The 21,701-nt window shown below is 42.6% G+C and overlaps 1 protein-coding gene across 1 annotated transcript in view; it reads right to left on the minus strand.

Moving 5' to 3' along the window:
• The window catches only part of COLGALT2 (collagen beta(1-O)galactosyltransferase 2), a 76,614-nt gene that overhangs the window by 34,761 nt on the left and 20,152 nt on the right, over positions 1-21,701 (minus strand). Inside the window, exon 3 of the mRNA XM_084851358.1 lies at positions 1,109-1,219. Coding sequence (XP_084707484.1) covers positions 1,109-1,219 — 111 coding nt within the window. The remainder of the gene's footprint in view (positions 1-1,108; positions 1,220-21,701) is intronic.

A 21,701-nucleotide genomic window follows, 5' to 3' on the forward strand; every position in this document is an offset into this window, starting at 1 on the left:
GAGTACAAAGGAAGGTGACACTTATGAGAGCTAGATCTGGCCCTGAGGTTCTGTATCCCTGATTTAAATTGTTCTTCTTATTAAGGCCCAGAGATTAGGTCTATGCACATTACTAATTATTTTCCATTATCACTTATGATACACTAACAGTATTATCATCACTACTGTAGAACATGATGATACAATCGATTGTTGCTACGTCAGACAAAGACATTTGGAAGGCCCATTTCAGCAAAACACTTATAGGCATTGCATTATATACAGAAGTTGGATGTAAATCAATAGACATAATACCTTGCAAGGGACACATGCTCTCTCAGTGTTTCTTTGCACTAAACTAAGGCATCCACTAAAACCAAGGAACTAGCTACACTGTCAGGAGCTCCCAGGGCTAGAACAGAGAGCCCACATATCTAGAAACTGCTGCTCCATGGAGTGAGCCACTGAGGCTGCAAGTGGCACATCATGAATCGGGGCAAGAACATTTTGCCTCAGGGAGCAGAACAAGAGGTGATATTTGATGTGGCAGTGCCACTGCGAAGAACAGCAACCCCATGTCATGTTCTCCTCCGCTCCCTGTAAGATTTAGTTTTAAGACTTGCCCTTGCGGCTTCCCTAAATTTCTCCAATACTGCCAGCCAATGATGGGGAGCAGGGCTAGAAAAATGACATGGGTAAATCTGACTGAACATTATGGGGCAATTTGACATGGGATTACCATTTTTGGAGGCAGCCTACGTTGAGCATCATCAAGCCTACTTCTATGTGAGCGGTGGATCTACAAAATAATATAGTGAGGGAGAGGGCAGGGCAGAGAGAAGGAGAAAGAACCCTCCACTTCTCTGTGCCCCCACCCCCAATATCTTCTACTGCATATTTCCAAGAGACAAGTAGTTGGAGGGACTTACTCTGCTTCATCCCTACCCATTAAGCAGCACAGGGAATCCCCCCAAATAAGTTCAAACAGCAGGGGTCAGCTGAGTGTTCCACCCCCAAACTGCTTGTGTGTGTGGAGTGTGCGTGTGTGTGGTCAACATTTGAATATACTTAGATTTGTTACACTCAGTTACTTAATTTTACTGGGAAGGCTTAGCATTCCAATACTTACTGAGGATCATCCATTGGCCTCCACTCCACATAGTGATACAATTTTTGTACATTCTTCAGCCACTCTCTCAGGATGCCTGTTGTGTTGTCAACATTGTGGTCAGTGGCTACCCTAAAGTAGTAAAGAGAATAAGCAGAATGATTACTGAGAGCAGTTCTATACCAGGCTAAAATCCCGCAACTTAACTGGGGCTTTCTGCTTCTGTTTTCTTTGCAGGATTACGATGGGCTCCTTTAGATAGCGAGCACATGATGTGGAATTGAAAGCTTCCTTTCTTAGCAATGCTCTATATATTCAATGAAACAGCACCATCTAGTGCCTGAATTAGAGCACCACGCCAGTATTACACACCACCGAAAGTGCGCAAATAAGGTGTAGTACAGCTTATCTCTGATCTTTTTGAAAGCAGGATAATTGGGGGAAAGCGCAGGAGACATCCTGGAGGATGTCACTTCCGTGAGTGCCCAATCATGAGTGTGCAATAAATTGCTCATGTAGAGAAGCCCTTACATTCACCATCTTCTAGTCAAAGATCTTCAAAAAGCACGTGCTGCCAGGCAACAGGTTCTCTGCCCGTGCTTCTTAAGAGAAGGTGCCCACCAGAAGGCAGTTTGCCAGGGCCTCTCCTAACCTGGAGCCAGTCCTATCAGGCAGCATCTTAAAAGGATTCTAGCAATATTCTTTACTGGACCAAGTTCAGTTTTGAAAGCTTTCACACTACCAGAAGTTACAAATTAGAAGGCTACATCAGTTGGAACAAAAGGCAGCTAGGGTTTTAGCTAAACAGAGTGTCAAAGTTATTGTTTTTAATGGTTCCATATATAAATTCATATCTTGCTTTATAAAGCCTGTGTGGGCTGCACTGATAACCCACAGATATGCCATGGGAGGTGGGAATACAAAGAATATGGCACTACGAAGCATTTTCTAAAACTCATAGCGCAGCCTTTTAGCATCTGCTTTATTGGACGGAAGGCTGACACACATATCTTGTCCTGTAACTACTACTGAGCAATATTGTATGTCTTAGAAGGGGAGAAGGATTTGGGAATAAGCCATTACTATCATTCTAAAAAAAAAAAAAAAAGGCTGGTCCAATCAAGAACAGCCTCTGATCTTTTCCAATTTTTTGAAACCTTCAGAGGTCACACATTGCCTTCTCAGTTGTGGCATCCTCCCTGTCTCTGAAACACTCTCCCTGGGGAGACTCACCTGGCACTGCGCCGGCTGTCTTTGCTATGCCCGTTGAAAACTTTTTATTTGCCCAGGCTTTTTAGATGGTGAGGTTTTATACTTTATGTATCTGGCTTCTTTGGTTTTTTCCTGCTGCTACTGTTTTATGCTGGTTTTATGTGTGTATGATTGCTTAATGTTTTAAATCTTGTTAGCCCTTTAGAGAGGTAATACTATCTGACGAATGCTATAAACATTCCTTAAATTAAAACAACAACACTACACTAAACATGTAGCAATACTGTAAACCAAATTATTACAGCCAACAGCAATTCTGGCAGTGATTTGGGGTCGTTTGCCATGGTCATATTTGGGATTCTTTCACTGCATGGCAGTGAATGTGTGAAGTAACTCTTTTAATGGGAGCAGAATGAGGACATTGTACATAAAGGGTCCAATTCTATGTATGTTTAGACAGAAAAAGCCCAAGACTTACTAATTCACTGAGGAAGGGGGCCGGGGAAGTATAAAAATTATTAAAGTACTTCCACAACAAGGAAGTTGAAAGCTTATCTCAGGTAGAAAGCTGAGATAAGGTATTGTTGTTGTTCAGTCGTTAAGTCATGCCCGACTCTTCGTGACCCCATGGACCATAGCACACCAGGCCTTCCTGACCTCAGCTCTCTCCCGCAGTGTTCTCAAGTTCATATTCATTGCATCGGTGATGCTATCTAGCCATCTCATCTTCTGCCGTCCCCTTCTCCTTTTGCCTTCAATCTTCCAGTGAGTTTTCGCATTAGGTGGCCAAAATATTTGAGCTTCAGTTTCAGCATCTGTCCTTCTAATGAGCAGTCAGGGTGGATTTCCTTTAGGATTGACTGATTTGACCTCCTTGCAGTCCAGGGGACTCGTAAGAGTCTTCTCCAGCACCACAGTTCGAACGCATCGATTCTTTGGCGCTCAGCCTTCCTTATAGTCCAGCTCTCACAGCCATACGTTACTACTGGGAAAACCATAGCTTTGATTATATGGACCTTTGTCAGCAAGGTGATGTCTCTGCTTCTTACTATGCTGTCTAGGTTTGCCATAGCTTTCCTCCCAAGGAGCAAGCGTCTTTTAATTTCATGGCTACAGTCACCGTCTGCGGTGATCTTGGAGCCCAAGAAAATAAAATCTGTCACTGCTTCCATTTCTTCCCCTTCTATATGCCAGGAAGTGATGGGGCCAGATGCCATGATCTTCGTTTTTTTAATGTTGAGTTTCAAACCAGCTTTTGCACTCTCCATTTTCACCCTCAACAAGAGGCTCTTTAGATCCTCTTCACTTTCTGCCATTAGGGTGGTATCGTCTGCGTATCTGAGGTTGTTGATAATTCTCCCGGCAATCTTAATTCTGACCTGTGATTCATCCAACCCGGACTTTCTCATGATGTAGAGATAAGGTATACTCTTAGTCTAATACATGCTTATTACTGGAAAGCCTGAACATGGGTCATTTGTACTCCCCTCTCTTCAAAATTTGAGACATGAGTATTCCCTCATAAATGCAAGCAGCTCTCAGCATAAAAAAGGCAACGATTCTAGGCAGTGAACGTTCCCCCACCCGCTTCCCACACTTGATGTAGGTTTTGATTGGGGACGGCGTGATTTCCTGTGACAACCAGGAACCCCTATCTCGGTTGCAAGAAAGCCAGCTCCATTTTACTAGTATATGCTCTCATCTCCTGTGCCATTTTTAAAAAGACCTTGAAGCCAAATTCTGTGGACTTCGGACTACTTTCTCTTACACTGGGGAGAATGACAAAACAATTTAGCCAGTAGCAATGTAATTCAAAAGTACAAATGAGCCAATTCAAGTTTGTTACACTGGTAACCCTGCTCTTTTCTTTACATATTGAATTTACAAACAAAGACCTTTCTGTGTTGCTTCATTTCATCCTATGGGAAACCAGACATATAAATGCAGGAGTTTCTGCCGAGACAATGGAGTTAGCCCCACCCCAGTTAAACTGCCAAACTGAGGAGAAAGACTTGCTTACTTGACTAGATGAGACATAATGAAAGCAAACAGCTTACAGGAACCATTTCAGCGGGTTACCCAGAATGAACACAAGGCCTACACAAATAGTCTCTTCACAGACAGGCAGAATGCACAGGGGTCATTCCTGATGTTAAGTGAAAATGCTAGAAGGGATGACATGTCCAGGGTGACACACACACCCCTCCCAGTTGTGTATTTTCACTGCAGGTGGTATGCAGACAAGCAAGGCTGGACTGATAACCCCCTGGGGGAAGGATGCAAAGAATGCTGCACTTTGCAGGCTTTTTCGAGCTCACACATCTAACAGCATTTTTAGGGTCTTGAATCTTATTCATTATTAAGGAGGAATAAGGACACATTGAAGCTGCTAATGGGGGTGATGTCTTGATTTCGCCACCTTTCTCCACTACCTGCACCCCACAAGGATGGGTCCCTCCACAAGGACCTATTTAGGGTGTCAACTGGAATACTGAAGTAAGCTACACATCAAGCATGCAAGTAATTAGGTACAATAATTCAGCCCCAAAATATTAAAACACTTTGAGAAAAACTTATTTCTTTTAAAAAATCAGTGTTTCTAGCCCTTGTGATTGCAAAGATACACGTGAAAAATATGGACGAATGTCTAGGGACCAGACTGCTTTGTGTGGCAGTCTCAAACTGCTTTGAGATTTTTTTGTTGAAAGGTAGTATATGTATGCATATGTATACACACACGCACAAACGCTTTTCCTCCTTTCAGCACCCAGTCATTTTTCTACCCATACAAGTGGCTGTGCTGTTCCTCACTTATATGTTAAATCACCATCACTCTCCTTAATGAAATATCCCCAGGCTACAGGGAGCTGGAAAGCATATTTTCAGAAGAGACTGTTCTTCAACCTGTCATGGCTGACAGTTAAAATGTAGACACCTGGTTGGAATTTTGTGCTACAGAAAGGCGCTGCTAGAACCAAGGCATTCTAGGCTGGCAAACATGGCTACAAAACAGCTGACTGCAACAGTTGTGTATTCAGCAAACACGGTGTTTAGACCTCTAGATAATTCTTGGTAAACTAACCAGAAGGTTAATGAAAAAATTCCATCTACTTTCTTCCCCTTTTATATCCCTATTTTGAGCTTCTTATTTGCTGTTTATTTACTTTGAGCCTGGTGTCAAGGGAATGAAAACAGTCTATTTTGCTAGTTTTCATCCTTGTAGGAAAACTACCCAAATTCCTACCAAAAAGAACACTGTGTGCCTGCTGGCTTTCCAGTTTAAGTGCCGCATTGTGGTCCATGCAGTAGAGGGAGAGAAAACACACCAGAGCACAAACATAAATGTCTCATTCCCCCCCCCCTTCCCCCCATCCTAATAGTCAATCCATCACTCAGGTAGGCTGGGAAGGATGACGGGAGGAATAATGTTTTTTAAAAATGCTTCCCCCCTTCCCCCAGTTATTATGGAGAGAAAAGAAGTGTCAACAGGAAGCACATAAGATTGAAACAGAGGTCATATCTACACAACACCTCTAAACTGATTTAACAGCCATTCCCTTTCCCTAGGGAACAGTAAATCCGGGGGGGGGGGGGGATAGATCTTTAACAAAGATAAAGATCCTCTTGTGTATAGATCCTCAACACACAAGAGTAAAAATGCCACAGTGCAAGCAAACTCATTAGGACTAAAACTTCACAGTAGATGGTTTAGAATAGTCAGTAGTGTCTGATCAACTAAAGAAGAACAGCCTACAAAAAATGGAACCTCTTCTTTGTTAACTTCCAGAACACAACCAAAGAATTGGCTAATCAGGCCTCCCTAGGTAGGGACAGAATAACTAAGGGTGCAATCGTATCCATGTTTAGACAGAAAAAAGCCATATAATCTCCGGCAGTCCCCTTAATATTTATTTTTTAAAATAAAAGTTGCTTTTGGTGAGACTGGGGGGAAAAGAAGCACCCCCTCTCCAAGTGCAAAATTCCAGCACTGAGAGCAAAACAGTCCTAATATAAACCAAACAGTATCTTTTTAGCTTCCCCATAACCAATACTTAAAAACAAGGCGAGTCATTTCTTCCTTCTTATTCATCAGGGCGTGCAATTTCTGCTACAATTAGAAACCCATTTTAAAAAGAAAACAACTAGAGCATGTCATTGCAAGCTGAAGATCTTGACGAGAAAGAAACATCTTTATTTCACTATTAAACATACACACATACTCTCAGAGAGATACACTATGACATATTCTGACACCTTTTTCAAGAGGGTGATGAGAAACCTAGAAAAGAGCAAAACATTTTAAAGGGGCAGCGTTGCTAGAAGTAGTTCTGTTTTTCTGCTCCTTCCTAGTCTAAGCTGCTTTTGCATTATGCTGGTGCCCTGGGCGCCGCTGCAGCGCATTAATTCTTATGCTGCCAGGGATGTGTGGGAGGAGCCCATGCTGTGCGTTCTACACACACACACACACACACACACACACACACACACGTGCACAATATCCCTCCTAGAAACTAACTATAATAATAGATAACAGAGTAACAAGTTAAGGCAATTGTAATGGCAATAATAACTGAGAATTTTCTAAAATATTAAACACACTGCTCTGTATCTGAGAATATATAGTTAAGCACAAAGGATCTATTTAGTTGCTAATAAACTTGTTTTAATGACTGTCAAGCAGTTTTCTATGCCCTTTTGTTCTAGAAATATATGGAGTGCTCAAAGCCAATGGGTGGGAAGGAGAGATCGCCAACGTCTATTGTAATTTCATCTCTCTTTCTAGGTAGCCTACCCAGTCATCAGTCAGTTTTGACTGGGCTGGTTCACATGTCACAATAAGCCACCATGGGATAATTCACTCATGGGGCTCCAAGACGTGTGATGGCCGCCATTTTGAATACGCAAGCTGAATATTCTAAGGTTATCTGAGGGTTGTTTAACTTTCAAATAACCCACGACGCCTGGGTTTCCACAACATAACAAGCTGTGGTGCACCCCACCACAGCTTGCATATTCAAAATGCTGCTACAAAAGATCCTGCATTGGTGCAGTTGGGTCTACGTCAGCCTTCCCCAATCTGGTGCCCTCCAGATGTGTTGGACTACAATTCCCAGCTTCCCTGACCACTAGCCATGCTGAGTGAGGTTGATCAGAGTCCAACACATCTGGAGAGTACCAGCTTGGGGAAGCTGACCTTGATGATCTTTACACTTCTCCAACGTTAAGAAGGTCAGGACTCCCACACACACGAAATGTCCTTAGGGTGCAATCCTGGGGAATGCAATCCCAGCATTCCACAGCCTGCATGTTTAGACAGAAAAAAGTCCCACAACTCCCAGCATTCCCCAGTCAGCACGTTTAGACAGGAAAAGATCCTATAACTCCCAGCATTCCCCAGCCAGCCATGCTGGCTGGGGAATGCTGGGAGTTGTATGAGTTTTCTGTCTAAACATGCATAGGTTTGTGCCCTTAGTCCACCTTCAAGGAAGTGTTCTGGAAAATTAAACACATTCATGAGCTAATTTTGGACTAGGCAGAAGAAAGCAGGCAACCTCCTCCATAAACAGGAAGCACATCTAACAGAGGGTAACAGATTCATTACATCACTTATAAATACTGTAGCATCATTTTTTCTTTCTTTTCTTTTTTTAAAATACCCTTTAATGTACGGTTTCCAAGGTGATAAATTCACTTAGGAACTCTACTCTTGCACTAGTATGGAAGAAGAAATATTCTGACAGAGTATTTGACAGGGGAGAGTGAGGAAGAAATGCTTGTAATTTAAAAACAAAATCTGTTTCTCAACTGCAGTTCTGAAGTCCGGCATGTCACTATTTGCCTTCATACCCAGGTATGCTAGGTCCCTTTGAAAGCTGTAGCTTGTAAAAACCACTCAGGGAAGTGGAAGTATCCCCATCAGGCATTTTCCTGCCCAGAAAATTAGGCTTCAGGTATGTGCATTGTCAGTGAACCACTTCCAGAATACCATTCAGTAGTGTTTTGGTAAAACACCCATGAGGAAATTTATTTTAAAATATTTATACCTCAGCTTTTCACTGCAGCTCCCAGGGAAGCTCAACAATTAGCAAGCACTAATCTGTCAAAGGGCTCATGGATAGGCAGTCATACGTTTGGATCAACACAACAATACACAGATGATACAAATGATCTGCTACCACCAGCCAAGTTTCAAATAGGAATGCGAAGTAGAAAGCTGTATTTCACCTGTTGCATCCTCTGTTCCTAATACTACATATTACTGTTATTAGTTAACAGTTATAAAGCACCTAAAACATTCTAAGCAGTGTACAGATATTAAACAATAAAGAAAATCCCAGCCTGCAGGCTCACAATCCAACAGACATGATAGAAAAGGAAAAAGGAATGAGGAGCGAGGAGGAAAACAAGCTTTGGAGCAGCTGCTCCTTCACTAGCCAGTGGATGGGACCAGACTGGACTCCCCCTTGCCATGCCATTCTTCTTGGGAGGCAGAGAGTGCAGCCTTTTAGTAGCCCTTGGTCTCCTGGCCAGTGGCAGAGGCCAGAGTGTGCCTCCTACGTCCAGCTGTACAGTCCCAGGGTAACATACTTTCTCAATTTAATGTGAAATAAAGTGAAATCTGGGATATCCTTATAACTTCTGAGAACAAAACTTTCCTAATGTGTAAATAGGGAGGGCGTGTACTCCCATACCTAGTTTTGAACACTACAGAACTAAAAGTGCATCCTTCTGAATAAACCCCACCAAAGAACCTCATGTTGCTGTTTATTTGTTTATTTATTTCATTTCTATACTGCCCAATAGCCAAAGCTCTCTGGGCAGTGCACAGAAATTAAAACCACAAGGTGCAGCATAAAACAATATAAAATATGAAAGCTTAAAACCACAATATAACAGTACAACCAGAATAAAATCTAGCAGCTAAAACACCAGAGCTAAAAGACTAGGAAGCTAAAATGCTAAAACACTGGGAAAATAAAAAGGTCTTCATTTGAAGCCAAAAGGAGTACAATGGAGGCGCCAGGCAAACCTCTCTAGGGAGCTCATGCCACAGCCAGGGTGCTACAGCAGAAAAGGCCCTCTTCCTGGTAGCCACCTGCCTCACTTTCTTTGGCAAAGGTTCACAGAGAAGGACCCCTGAAGATGATCTTAGAGTCCAGGCAGGCACATATGGGAGGAGGCGATCCTTCAGATAACCTGGCCTCAAGCCATTTAGGGCTTTGAATGGTAACACCAGCATTTTGACTTGGGCCCGGAAAGGGACTGGCAGCCAGTGCAGCTGGGAAAGTACTGGCATAATATGATCTCGTTGGTCAGTTCCCGTTAACAATCTTGCTGCCGTGTTTTAGACCAGCTGAGTTCCTGGACAGTTTTCAAAGACAGCCCCACGTATAATGCACTGCAGTAACGTTTGCCTTGTTATGTTAATCCAGCCTTGCACATTTTCGAATAAATGTTCTTGCTAAGCACTCTTTGTCATTTAGACTGGATCTAGCTATGTAGCAGGATCTACATATGCAGCAGTGGACTGCCCCATTTCATATCAGAAGGCAGGGGAGAATATAATTTTTTAACAGTCCAACTTTTTAAAAACCTGCGAGAAAACAAAAATACATCAGGTTAAAAGGTTCTAGCCCAACTTTTGCTATGCTGTTTTTGAAAAAATTGTACAGAGCCATTTGTTTTTTACACATAAGGAAGCGTTAAAAAATGTGAAGCTCCACCTGCAAACTGAGATAGCCCGAGCTCTCAGGACTCTACCACCTCATTCCTACCATGTATTTTGAATGTGTAGATCCATCATTTGTTTGGGGTCTGTTCACAGGACATGTATTCCCAACTGTGTTTATTAAAATAACATCGTCATTATAGCAAATGGAAGGGGGCAGTGACTGATAACAAATCAAACAGATCGCATAATCTTGCTAAACCTACATACACTTCAGAAACTCCTCTCGCTCAGCTTTCAAAAATATTAGCGCCAGTTTTACAAAGAGCTCTCTCAGGTCTTAGGTCAGCCTCCTTCTTTCTACCAAATACACTACATAATGTACGTTATACCATCTTTTGAAATGAGACAAACTCCATGAGTTTCAAACTCCATGATCAGAATCCAACGGGATGCTGACACCTCTGCCGATTCTCTTACGACCCGCCAATTCCATTGCACAAGCGGCCCCCCATCACTTGTGCAACAGCAATTTAGTACTTCCAGGGCAACCTGAAATGAGCAGAAACGCTTGTTTCTGGAAAGAGGCAGCTTGGCTGAGGTCACATAAGGAAGCGCCGCCAACTTACCTCTTTCCAGAAACGAGTGTTTCCACTTGTTTCGGGGCTTCCCTTAGAAAGCACTAAATCTGCCTTGCAAAAAGTGGTGGGTCCCGCTTGTGCAATGCAGTCGGCAGGATACACCGCTTGCAGAAGTGAATTGGTGGGGCAGAAAAGAATCAGCAGGGGTTACTTGCTAGCAAACATTTTTGCTAGCCTGCCTGCGCCCACTTGCCTATTGTATAGATCAGAGGTGGGCAACACACGTCCTGTGGGATGCAAGCAGCCCTTGCCACCCCCACCCCCCAAAAAGCTGTTTAAGATCTTAATGAAAAAATGGCACTACAGAGCATCAAAAAGGCCAAATTTAGCTTGTTTGCCATGCTTTGTCATCATTTGTGGCCTACAAGAAGAGAGAACATGCTTTGGTAAAGCTTCCCTGCCTGATTGCCTGGAATCAATTCTTACTCACCATAGGCAATCAAGGAGATGAGCACCACACCCTAGAGTCGGACACGACTGGTTGGGGACACCTTTACCTTTTTACTGTTAACAAGGCTGTTGCAAGGGTTACTGAGGCAATGTCTGTTAAGTCCTTCAAACACTTTAAATACCTTAAAGAAATGCTAAATGTTAATACAGACAGGAAGAACAAGCAAGGGTAAAGTAGATGCTAACGGAATTGGGCAAAAGGGGGAAGACCTGTGGCTAAAAGGGACCAGGTTGTAATCCAGATATTCACAACTGAGGAATGCTCAGTGTTTATAGACTGGTTCTAGCTAATCTCAAAGCCAAGAAGAAAAATCTCAGTTGCAGACTGGTATCCTACAGCTGCCAACACCTGAAAAGAGCCTTTGATTATCCATTGTGCAGGCAAGGCTCAGCAAAAAAACAAAACCCTGGCTAACTCCCGTGTTTGAATACTGATCTCATCGTTTTGCAAAGTGGAGTCATAGCACCAATTACCATAGCTTTCAAAGAGCTTGTGGGGTTGGCTAGCACAATATGGAAGCTTCTAGCTGAGGATTCTGAGAATCATTTAATCCATCTCATGCCTGTCCTGCAGAATTTACCCATGTCCATGAGAACACCAAGGCATAAACAGCACACCCAGGTTTTGCAGGCAACACAGTTATTTCAGGACCAGCAGAACTGTATATGTGGCTTTTTCTTTGCTCCACTTAACTTGTAGCAGAATACAATAGTCATAGAATTCAGCTTCCTCACTTTTTTTTTTTAAGGCAAGTTTTTAGCTCTTATGGTTGCAAAGATATACATGATGGATGAAAGATATACACAAAATCAGAGGAACAATAGTTGAGCACCACGGTTTCCAGTAGTTCCACCATGCCATGATTACGAAAAGTGGAATAGATTATACAAACAGCTGAATTACACAATGGTATAGATCCTCATGATTTGCATAGTTTATACAGCCCACAGAATGTGGGGTTATCTTGGCATACAATTTAAACATATTGGGTATACATATAACAGTGCAGGTGGTTAGACCTCATCAGGGTTTCTTGGGGGGAGGGGGCAGGGAATTGTTAGCAAATGTATTGTTCCCTATTCTGATGTCAGTTATATTCCTGTGGTGCAGCTTATTGGAAAATTACCTAGGGAGTGGACAAGGCACAGTAAGCTCTCTTACCCATCTGCATTCCTAAACATGACTCTACATTTTCCCCTCATGAAAGATGCCCCTGTTTGGTGAATGAGATGGTAGAGAGAGATCAGTAGTTAAGTTAGGAAGTGGCCAAGGAGCAGGAACTTGAATATTGCTGCTGCTGAGAGGCAGAGAATGTGAAAAACGGGACTTAAAAAGGGCTTTTCTACCTCAGCACGTTGATGCTTTTGTAGCAACACATTGCCTCTGCAAGAATCAAGAGGAATAGTAGTGTCTCTCAAGGGAGAAAGAAAATATGCCTACAGCTGCAACCAGGAGTCTGTAAAAAGAGGTCTAGAAGAGATTAGACCCTTCTTAATTTAAAAGTGACCTGCTACGTTGGGAATGTGGGAAAAGGCAACAATGATTTGTAGAGTGCACCTACTCTACATAGACTTAAGCTGGTTTTAAATGGTCACTTCCTGTCCATGGGAATTTTATTTCTTTGTGGGGAGACCAGGATCTCAAACGGAATTCTTAGCCTTCACATCCACAAATTTGTAATAACTAGACTAACACAGAGAAGCAGTTTCTGGTTTCAATCAAACTTTGTTCCTCCCTCAGGGAGAAAGTGAGAGCTATTCAAAGAAATCAGTGGAGAACCTGAGTGGGTCTGCTTAGAGGACTTAGGGCTGGAAATCAAAACCACGTCTACCTTAAACCTGCAATATTAACACTGGACTATATTTCACGGGTACTGTATGCTATTCTCCCAGCCTCAGTCTGACCACCAACCTGCAATAACAACATCAGAGTGCACTGAGGTCAAATCCCACTGACAAGCTCCTGAAGACTGAGGAGATGGAGTACTAAAAATAACTAAAGTTCAGATTAGGAATGTATGAGAAATTTGTTTCAGTTCATTTTTTAATCAGGGTTTATTTACCCAGTTCGCACCTTCTGGACCAAACATGGATTCAGACACAATCTGCAATCGAAGTCCGTACATTTCTGAGCTTGCAATATGACTCACGGACCAAAAAAGAATGCATTCAACAGCATGCGTACATTTGAATAATGTGCATGAAAAAATGTGCGCTTTTGAAAAATGTGCAGAAATATGCTTTAATCAACGGGAGACAAATGTGCATATTTCAAAGATGCACACAATTGATATGTACATTTGGAAAAATACGCATAAAATATGCATGGATTTTCATGTGAAAAGAAACAAACAAAACTTGCAATCTGATATGGACTCAAGTCGGAATGAGCTTCAAGGTGGATTTTGGAGAACTTCGGCAAACTCCAGTTTTGCTGATTCGCACATTCCTAAGCTCAGATATCTCCTGGAAGTTGGCCGGAGCAAGCTGTCAGGGTGGAAACTGAGCCCATAGAGCCCCAGAGCAGTTCTGATTCTGAGGAAGAACAGCAATCCGTGGGAGAGGAGCTTGCTCATCTCTCACAAGCACAGCAGCTGGCAGAGATTCCTCCTGCCAGCATTCCTGAGAGAGATAGTGACCCTGGCAGTGAGAGAGCGCTGGAGGGGGGGCTTGCTGGAAGCTCAGCACAGACGCAGGGAGCAGCGACAGATGGAGGGCGCCGAAAGGAGGCGCCCCACTCGTTTGGTGTGCAAACAATGGTCACGTCCCGAGGACCCAAGGGAAAGAGGGAAGATCTCTCCATAGCCCATAAGTTCAGAGTCTTCCCGCGGTTCTCCTTCATACAGGGACCAACTGCTTAGGCTACTCTGCTATGCAGTTCCTTGCTTAGTTGCTAGTGATTAGTATCTGTAAGAGTCATAAAGGAATAAAGCCTTGGAAAGAATCTTCGTCGTCTGTGTCCCGAGTTGGCTACCGGAGGGGACAGTAAGAGGCAGCTAGGGAACTCCTGACACAAGCCGACATGCACTCAGTTCCATACAATAAATATTCCACAGCAGATACATCAAAAAGGTACATAGCAGAACTACATCGAATAACATGAGAATTATTAACTGCACATGTGAGCCACTCAAGCACAGAAGAGCACCTCAGACCAGTCCCAATTTCATACATTACCAGGCCTGGCTTGGCCTATTGCTCAAAGGGAAAGTGGGGAGGAAGCTATATAATTCTCACCCTACAGGGGGAGTAACTTTGGGGAGTAGCTTAGGGGAGTAGTTTGTAAATTTCCAATATAATTAAGCACACGGGGTAGGAATCAAGTTTGTTTTTTTAATGACTAATGCAGACTCATGAATCAGTGGCATCAAACCAAGGAAACTCAAGGAAGAAATGCTGAAGAGCAGTTGTTAAAAGGCACAGGCAGTCCTTTGAGAGTTATTTCATTTAGGGTTTAGGGTCTTTTTTGCTGCAGAGTCCAGAGATCTGGTTGCACAGCTTCCTGTGTGCCTTTCCAGTTCAGAGAGAAAATGCTCTCAAGTGTCATACAAAAGAGCAGCATTGTCTGCAGTAATGGATCCAAGCTCATCTCTTCCTGGTTCATATGTTAAGCAGGTGCCACTCCACAGTAATAAATTAAGCTGCACTTGTTTTCAAGAAATTTGAGTTTCTCTAATGTTCCTCCCTCTCCTCTTTCTTTACAGAACCAGTTATATGCTGAATGAATCCCTTCATCTCTTTTGATAGAAATTTACTGACATATGCCCTGCTTGTGGGTTCCTGGTCAACAGCTCGTGGCTACTGTGTGAACAGTATGCTGGACTAGATGGACCCTTGGTCTGATCCAGCATGGCTCTTCTTATGTCCTTATCTAAAACAGCATCCTGTAACCTGGGGCCCTCCAGATGTGCTGGACTGCAATTCCCATCATTCCCAGCCAACATGGGAGTTGCAGTCCAAAACATCTGGAGGCCACTAGGTTGGCTGGAAGGCTGGTCTAAAAAACACTACATCTATGGAAAGGACAAACGTTGTAGAAAAATACAGATGAAAACAATACAAAGGTATAACAGATTTTAACTTCAAGGTGGATCCCTCCCTGTTACCCTTGAGCTTTGACAAAAGTTTGACCAATATCACATAGCCAGATGGCAATTCATTTAAATGCAGCAATGGCCATCTTGAAATCGCTGTCCCACCTGCACACTAATGAGTTATGAGCTGCAACAAAAAAGAGACTGGATAGGATTAAGAAACCTATCAGGTTCACATCCACACTGGACATTTTTCAACATGGGGAACTAAGCAGCTATGCAGGAGAAGGAGATTTGATGGTTGGCTTCATTCCCACTGTTAGCCATTTGCTGTTTCCTTCATCCTTCAGCCTGCTTTCTAGCCAACTGCAGAAATTTAGTAAGTGAGGGCAGCCAGAATGTGAGCATATGATGGATGTGTATTACTGTAATCATCTTCTAAAACTACATCAGGGTTGGGGGAGGGAAGAAATGGTTAGACTATATAGCAGAAATTCCCAAAGTGTGTGCCAGGACAAATGCTGCAGGAGCAGCACGCCTTGAAAAATGATTATTTGCCTTTTTCATTTTAAACACTTTTCTGCTCTGGTGGGCCACTTGCCAATTTCCAGTGAACCACCTAGGACCTGCCACTTGTTTTGATTCTTGCAAATAGTGCTGGAAAAAACAGACTTTGGCCTGATCCAGAAAGGAACTTCTAGCGTTCTTAAGCAATCCTTCATACTCAACACATAACTGATCTGTGTTTAAATTATCCTGACTGTTACAAGATCCCTAGTATACTCTTGCTGTAATACATTTACACACACTAGTGGATCACCACAGGGATTTTGGTAAAGAAAAAAAAAGGGGGGGAGGAACTATGCAAGACTTTAAGGTACCCCATATATTGCAGTCCATCTACTCCTTACATATTACAGGGCAGCTTGAGCAGTGGGTCTGACAAACTACTCATCCTGGGGGAAAGCATTACTTTAGGTAAAACCGCTAACCACAATGCAACAGTAAAATAAATTTGCCATTGCAATGTCTGATATTCTGACTTGCTAATAAAACAGCATTCCCTGTATAATAAGCACAAAACATTAGTCAAACCTGTATTAGTTGCTCTAAAATCAGTGAGAGATCTCCTTTGAGGGGACTGAGAGAACTTGAGGGAACGGAAGGAGATGTCTGGGTTTTGAGCGCAGGGAATACAACCTGATAAACTGGGATGTCTATATGAACGTGGCAAGGATGCACTGTTTCATCATGGGCCATGGTCTACAACAAGCCTTCTCCCAACCTGCTATAATTAGTACATCATAGGCAGAAGGAATATGTCAGCATAATATTTAGAGCATCTTTTAGAGCACAGTAACTTGCTCAAAGACATAAAGACAAAGCAACAAGTTTGGGGAAGTAAAAGGTTTGGGGAAATGGAAATGTTTCTTTACCCCTCTATCTTCTTTTGACCAACAGTGGGTATTTGTAAGAGCCAGTAACAGACTTCTTTCATAAGGCATTGTAATGTGGAAAGAGAAAGTGCATATGATTACTCCTGACCCCAGCAGAAAGTTATATGCTGGACTGCAAATATATATTTTGTATATAAATATTCTCTCTCTCTCTCATAGACACACAAAAAGCAAATTCTGTGCCCATGTAACCCAAATTTTGCACCTAACAAAGGCTGGACTCTATAACCTATCTCAATTGTCCTAATTTCCACACTCTCTCTTATTTTGCACAATTCATTCAAAGAGAGGAGCAAGAACTATGCAAGGCACTGGAAGTCCACACCTTTAACTCCCTTTAGCCCCCAAAATTTCACCAGGCCCACGTGCTTTCAAGCATATTTTCACAGAGCCTTATTTTGTTTTTAATGAGAGGTGAATTCTGCAGTACCATACTCTACACTTCACAGGTTGTGTGTGTGTGTGTGTGTGTGTGTGTGTCTGCCCTGTGTTTAGAAGGATTTCCAATCCTTCTACAGGTTGAATATTGGGCTCTACTTAATAGTGTCCAGTTTTGATACTCACTTTGAAAGTAACGCACTGAACACAGCCAAACCACCAAAAAAATAAAATAAAACTAATCTTTTGCATTCTTTTGATGTTGTTCAGTGGACTTTTATTTCCCTGGCAGCAGCTGGTGCCATTTCCCCATTTTCTTTGCTCTCACAGAGTCCTCAGTCTCATTTGCCAACTTGGCTGTGGTAACCCATCCACGAGTTTCCCATCTCAGATGTGCCACCACGACTTCACTGGCAGAAGGAACATTAGCCACCACAGCCATTCCGATTAAAAGACCGTGTGAACGAAAGAGGCAAAAGATGAAAATGGCATCAAGAACAGCAGCATCAAAACAATGACCTGGTTTGCACATAATAACAACCCCACAGTATGGGTTGTTGTTGAATTGTGGGTTGTTGTTATGTGTGAACCCTTCACAATGGTTTAACTGTGGGATGTTAACCATGAGCAACCCAGAGTTCACAGCCCCAAACAAACCATGGGTTCTTTTCATGGGTTGTTTGTAATTAACAACCCACAGTTAAACCATACTGCAGGGCTAGCATGTAATGACAACCCACAATTCAACAACCCATGATTCAATGACAACCCATACTCAACTCATACTCTGGGTTGTCATTATGTGCGAACCAGGCCAATGTGAATGTGTTCACAACAAATGACACCCAAAATGTCCAGGAAGCTTGAACACTACTTCAAATAAAATTAGACGAAGTTACTCTTAAAATGTTTTAAGCTGGAGCTTATGTTCTTATTCTTTTTCACCCTGCCAGCATTTACACAAGCATTTTTTTAAGCTCAGGATTTCTTTCTGACATGAATTGAGGGTTTATATTTTTCAAAGCCAGGGGAAGAAAAACGTGTAAAAGATTAAGTGTACTGTTCACACAGCTCAAAGATACTAGGTCAAACACAAAGCAGGATTACACAAGTGATCCGTATCAATTGTTAACAGCTTTATTTATAAAAAGGCTGCACAGTGGAATTTTCAGGCTTAGTTATTCCTATTTTTATGGAGGTGTATTTATTTTCTGATAGCTGAGCCTTAAACTCTCATTACAACAACACAATAGCTACTTTGTGCTAATACATCAAGACAAGGATGCGTGTTAACCATTTGATATATGTTTACTCATGCCTCCAAGAGGTTTGGAATTGATAGGAAAAGTGCACAGTAAGGTATCCACCCACTGAATTTAACACTGGGGTCATTACAGACTCCAGATACCATCTCTGTATGTTTGTACCTGTGCAATAAATGATAATCCGTAATAAAATTGTGTATGTTTTTACCCTAACTTGGACTTTTTAAAAATGAGGTATATTTACCAAAATATGATTTACCTGATATTTGGGTCAAATAAAGTGCTTATTTCGTCATGAAACGTGTTTTAATCCCCTCAGCACTTTTGCAGCAGTTTTCTCTGTCCCTGATGACTCCGCTTCATGGATTCCACTTATAAGACGTGTCAAGTAGTGCTCTGGTTGAGCCCTCTTGCCCCCAGACAGTTAAAGTTGGCAACCTTCGTAAAAAGCCTTGCTTGTGAGGAGTAGCAGCTGAAAATGGATTCAGAGTGGGTGGGGAGGGGTGAGGAGCAGGCACAGACAATGATGATAAAGGAGACCCAGCTGGTCAGGCCCTCCTCACCCACTCTCCCTCACCCCAACACAAAGCAGACGACCTTGCTTGGTAAAGGAATAGTGAGAGAGGGGGCAGCCCACTACAATTACCATAAAGTACAGAAAACCATGGACAAAGAGACCTCATCAGCAGCTAGTTTTATGCAAGACTCACCCTAAAGATGGGAGGGAAGGTGATGGAGCCACCACATCATCCCACAAAGGTCTTTTCTACATAAGACTGTCAATTTACTACCTCTCTTTTCCATTTTGTTGCATAATTGAAATCAAAGCACTACACGTGAAGCATTTCCTTTCCTGCTTTTCCACTACATAACCTCTAGGTGGCACTGTGGTATAGCAGAATAGTGGACAGACACAAGAGGAAATTGCACTTTCTTTCGCCATCAGAAATAATACCTCATTTTCCCTGTTCTAAAACAACTCCTGGAAAATGCTGTTTACAAACAGAAGCGAAACTGGAGGGTCACGACATCGTCTAAAGAACCCATAAACAACTGTAAGTAGGGAATGATGTACGCACAACAAATGCCTCACATAGAAAACCTCAAAGCAGATGCCCAACAAGTAGACTTGCCACAGGAACTCACACACTTCTCTTGCATTTTGGTTAGCAAGGGGGATCCAATTGGTCAATTTGGCCTTAGGACCTTCTGTTGCTAATCTCTATGCTAGAGAGTTTGGGAAGAGCATTGCAGAAGCAGGAGGATTTGAGGAGGCAATGGTGGAGGAGAGGACAGCACTTGGGTAATTGGGAGGGGAAGCAAGGCAAAAGGGCAGTGGCAGAGAGAGAACGAGATATAGAAAGTAGGGCTGCCCACAGATTAGAATTTTTAGCTGGTTAATTGTCTAGAGGGAAGATTAATCAAACAAAAATGTATCTTATCAAAGGCTCCACATAGCAGCCTTTTGAAGCTTTACTAAGATGATGGAGGTTAAACTGGAAGTTACCACTTGTTGTTGGACAAAAAGGTCATTTTTAATATTTCCTTTTTCTATCCCCTATTTCAGTGATGCACCAGAATCAAAATAGCCTAAAAAGCAAGCATGCTGTTAACTGTTATCCCACAAATTAATCTAGGGCCTTAGTTTGTTCAGGAGGCATTTTTAATCGGTGAGAGCAAGGTTTAATCAAATAGCAAAGTTTACAACCCTAGCAGGAAACCTTATTTTGAAGGATCAGGAGCCAAAAACCTGAAACAGAAATTGAAGGTGGAGGTGGGAGCAGTGCAGAGACAAATTAGTTGTTTATAGGGAAATTATAGTTGGCCATGCCTTTGCGCTCGTGCTCGCGTGCTCTCTCTCTCTCACATTCACTCGCTCACACAGAACAGGGTGTCAATCAGCCTGCTTTGGTAAATCTTAACGAGCAAGCATCCTACCTACACATTTTGATCTCATTAAAAAAAAAAAAAGATTATTTCAAAAAGCTTTTAGTCACTTTCTTTTTTTGGAGGTTGCTTCTGACATGATTTTACATATCCACCAGTATGTGATGAAATTCATAAATCTTGGGGAATATTTACAATGAACATGGCCTGGAGGTGGATTCACAAAAAACAGATTTTATGGATTCAGTCCCAATCAACGCTTAGTGAGAGCACAACATTGTGCTTATCCTAGAGTGACTGGGTTCTCTTCTCTAGCTATACATTCACAAGGGTTACCATGTTCAGCTTTCCAAACTTCGTCAGCCTCAGAATATCAGGCACCACAAGGACCACTACACGTATTGCAGAGAAAATGTAAATATGAGCAATTGGCACTTTGGCATTAGTAGCGAGAGCCAAATACCCAGCGGACACAGTGTTAGCTTTGGAACTGAGACACATTGGCTTAAATCCCCATTCAGCCATGAAGCTCAGCAAGTAAACTTGGGCTAGTTACTGAGCAAAAGCAGACATAATGCTGCCTGATCTCCAAATCATGGCTGGGTTGATGATCCGGAGAACCTCATGGGCACGCATACACCTCCTCCTCTCTTTGCCCCATTCACATGGGCATTCCCCTTCTTTTCAGTTTGGGGGATAAACTATGCTTGCAACTGCGTAACCATTATCTGCATTGGCATTTTTGCTAGTCATAGTTAGCCCACATCCTAGTTTGAAACCCTCCTTCTGCACCATTGCACGAACTTTAGTTAGCAAAAGCAATGGTGCAGCCATAACACAAGACAGTTACTTGCAAAGGAGGTTGGGAGGAAGAGGAGTATACAGCCCCATGGATTCACAAACCATCGCCTGGTGGCCAGGTAGGTTTGCACTTGACCATAATCAACACCTTGTGAAGTAATAGGCTATCCCAAGAGAGGATCTTATGTGCATAACAAACCATAACAGATGACAGGAACTTACAAAAGGGACTTACAATGGAACGTTGCAGTGTGGGGTGTTCCTGTTCAGGGCCCTCCTCCTGCAAACTCCATTCCATTCCTGCCTCCCACCCGCTTTTCCAGTTGTTCCCCCACCCCACTCCATAGGTCAGTATTCTGTGGCCACCGAGTATGTTCAGTTCTCATGAGCTATTTTGGAGCCCCTCCCTCTATACCGTTTCCTCTGAAATATGTTTTGTACTTCTGCAAACCTTGGGGTTCCCCCATGCCTGCCAATACCATCTCTTATGCATGCACAGTGCTGGATCAGTGGCCACTGGGCAGAGAAAATTGCTTCTGTTGGCATTTACTGGGTGGAGAAGGGAATATCTTCATTTTGAATTTTAACCATGCAGGTCAGGGGCCACAGCCAATGGTGCATCTTGGAGAGAATTCACAGAACACACAATTCCCTTTATTTTCGGGGTTCTTGTAAACAAATTAATAAAGGAGATCCTGCAAGCCTGAAGTCTGCCCACCCCTAACATATGGTATATGTAACGTTTTTAGAGGCTGCTCTAGAAGCACCCACAGTGCATTCAATTCAAACATACCTTTCCTCTCCATGGTTGGGACAACTA

This window comes from Heloderma suspectum, chromosome 4 (genome assembly GCF_057233095.1).
Source record: "Heloderma suspectum isolate Gila_16-S chromosome 4, 16-S_ref, whole genome shotgun sequence".
NCBI classification, from domain to species: Eukaryota; Metazoa; Chordata; class Lepidosauria; order Squamata; family Helodermatidae; genus Heloderma; species Heloderma suspectum.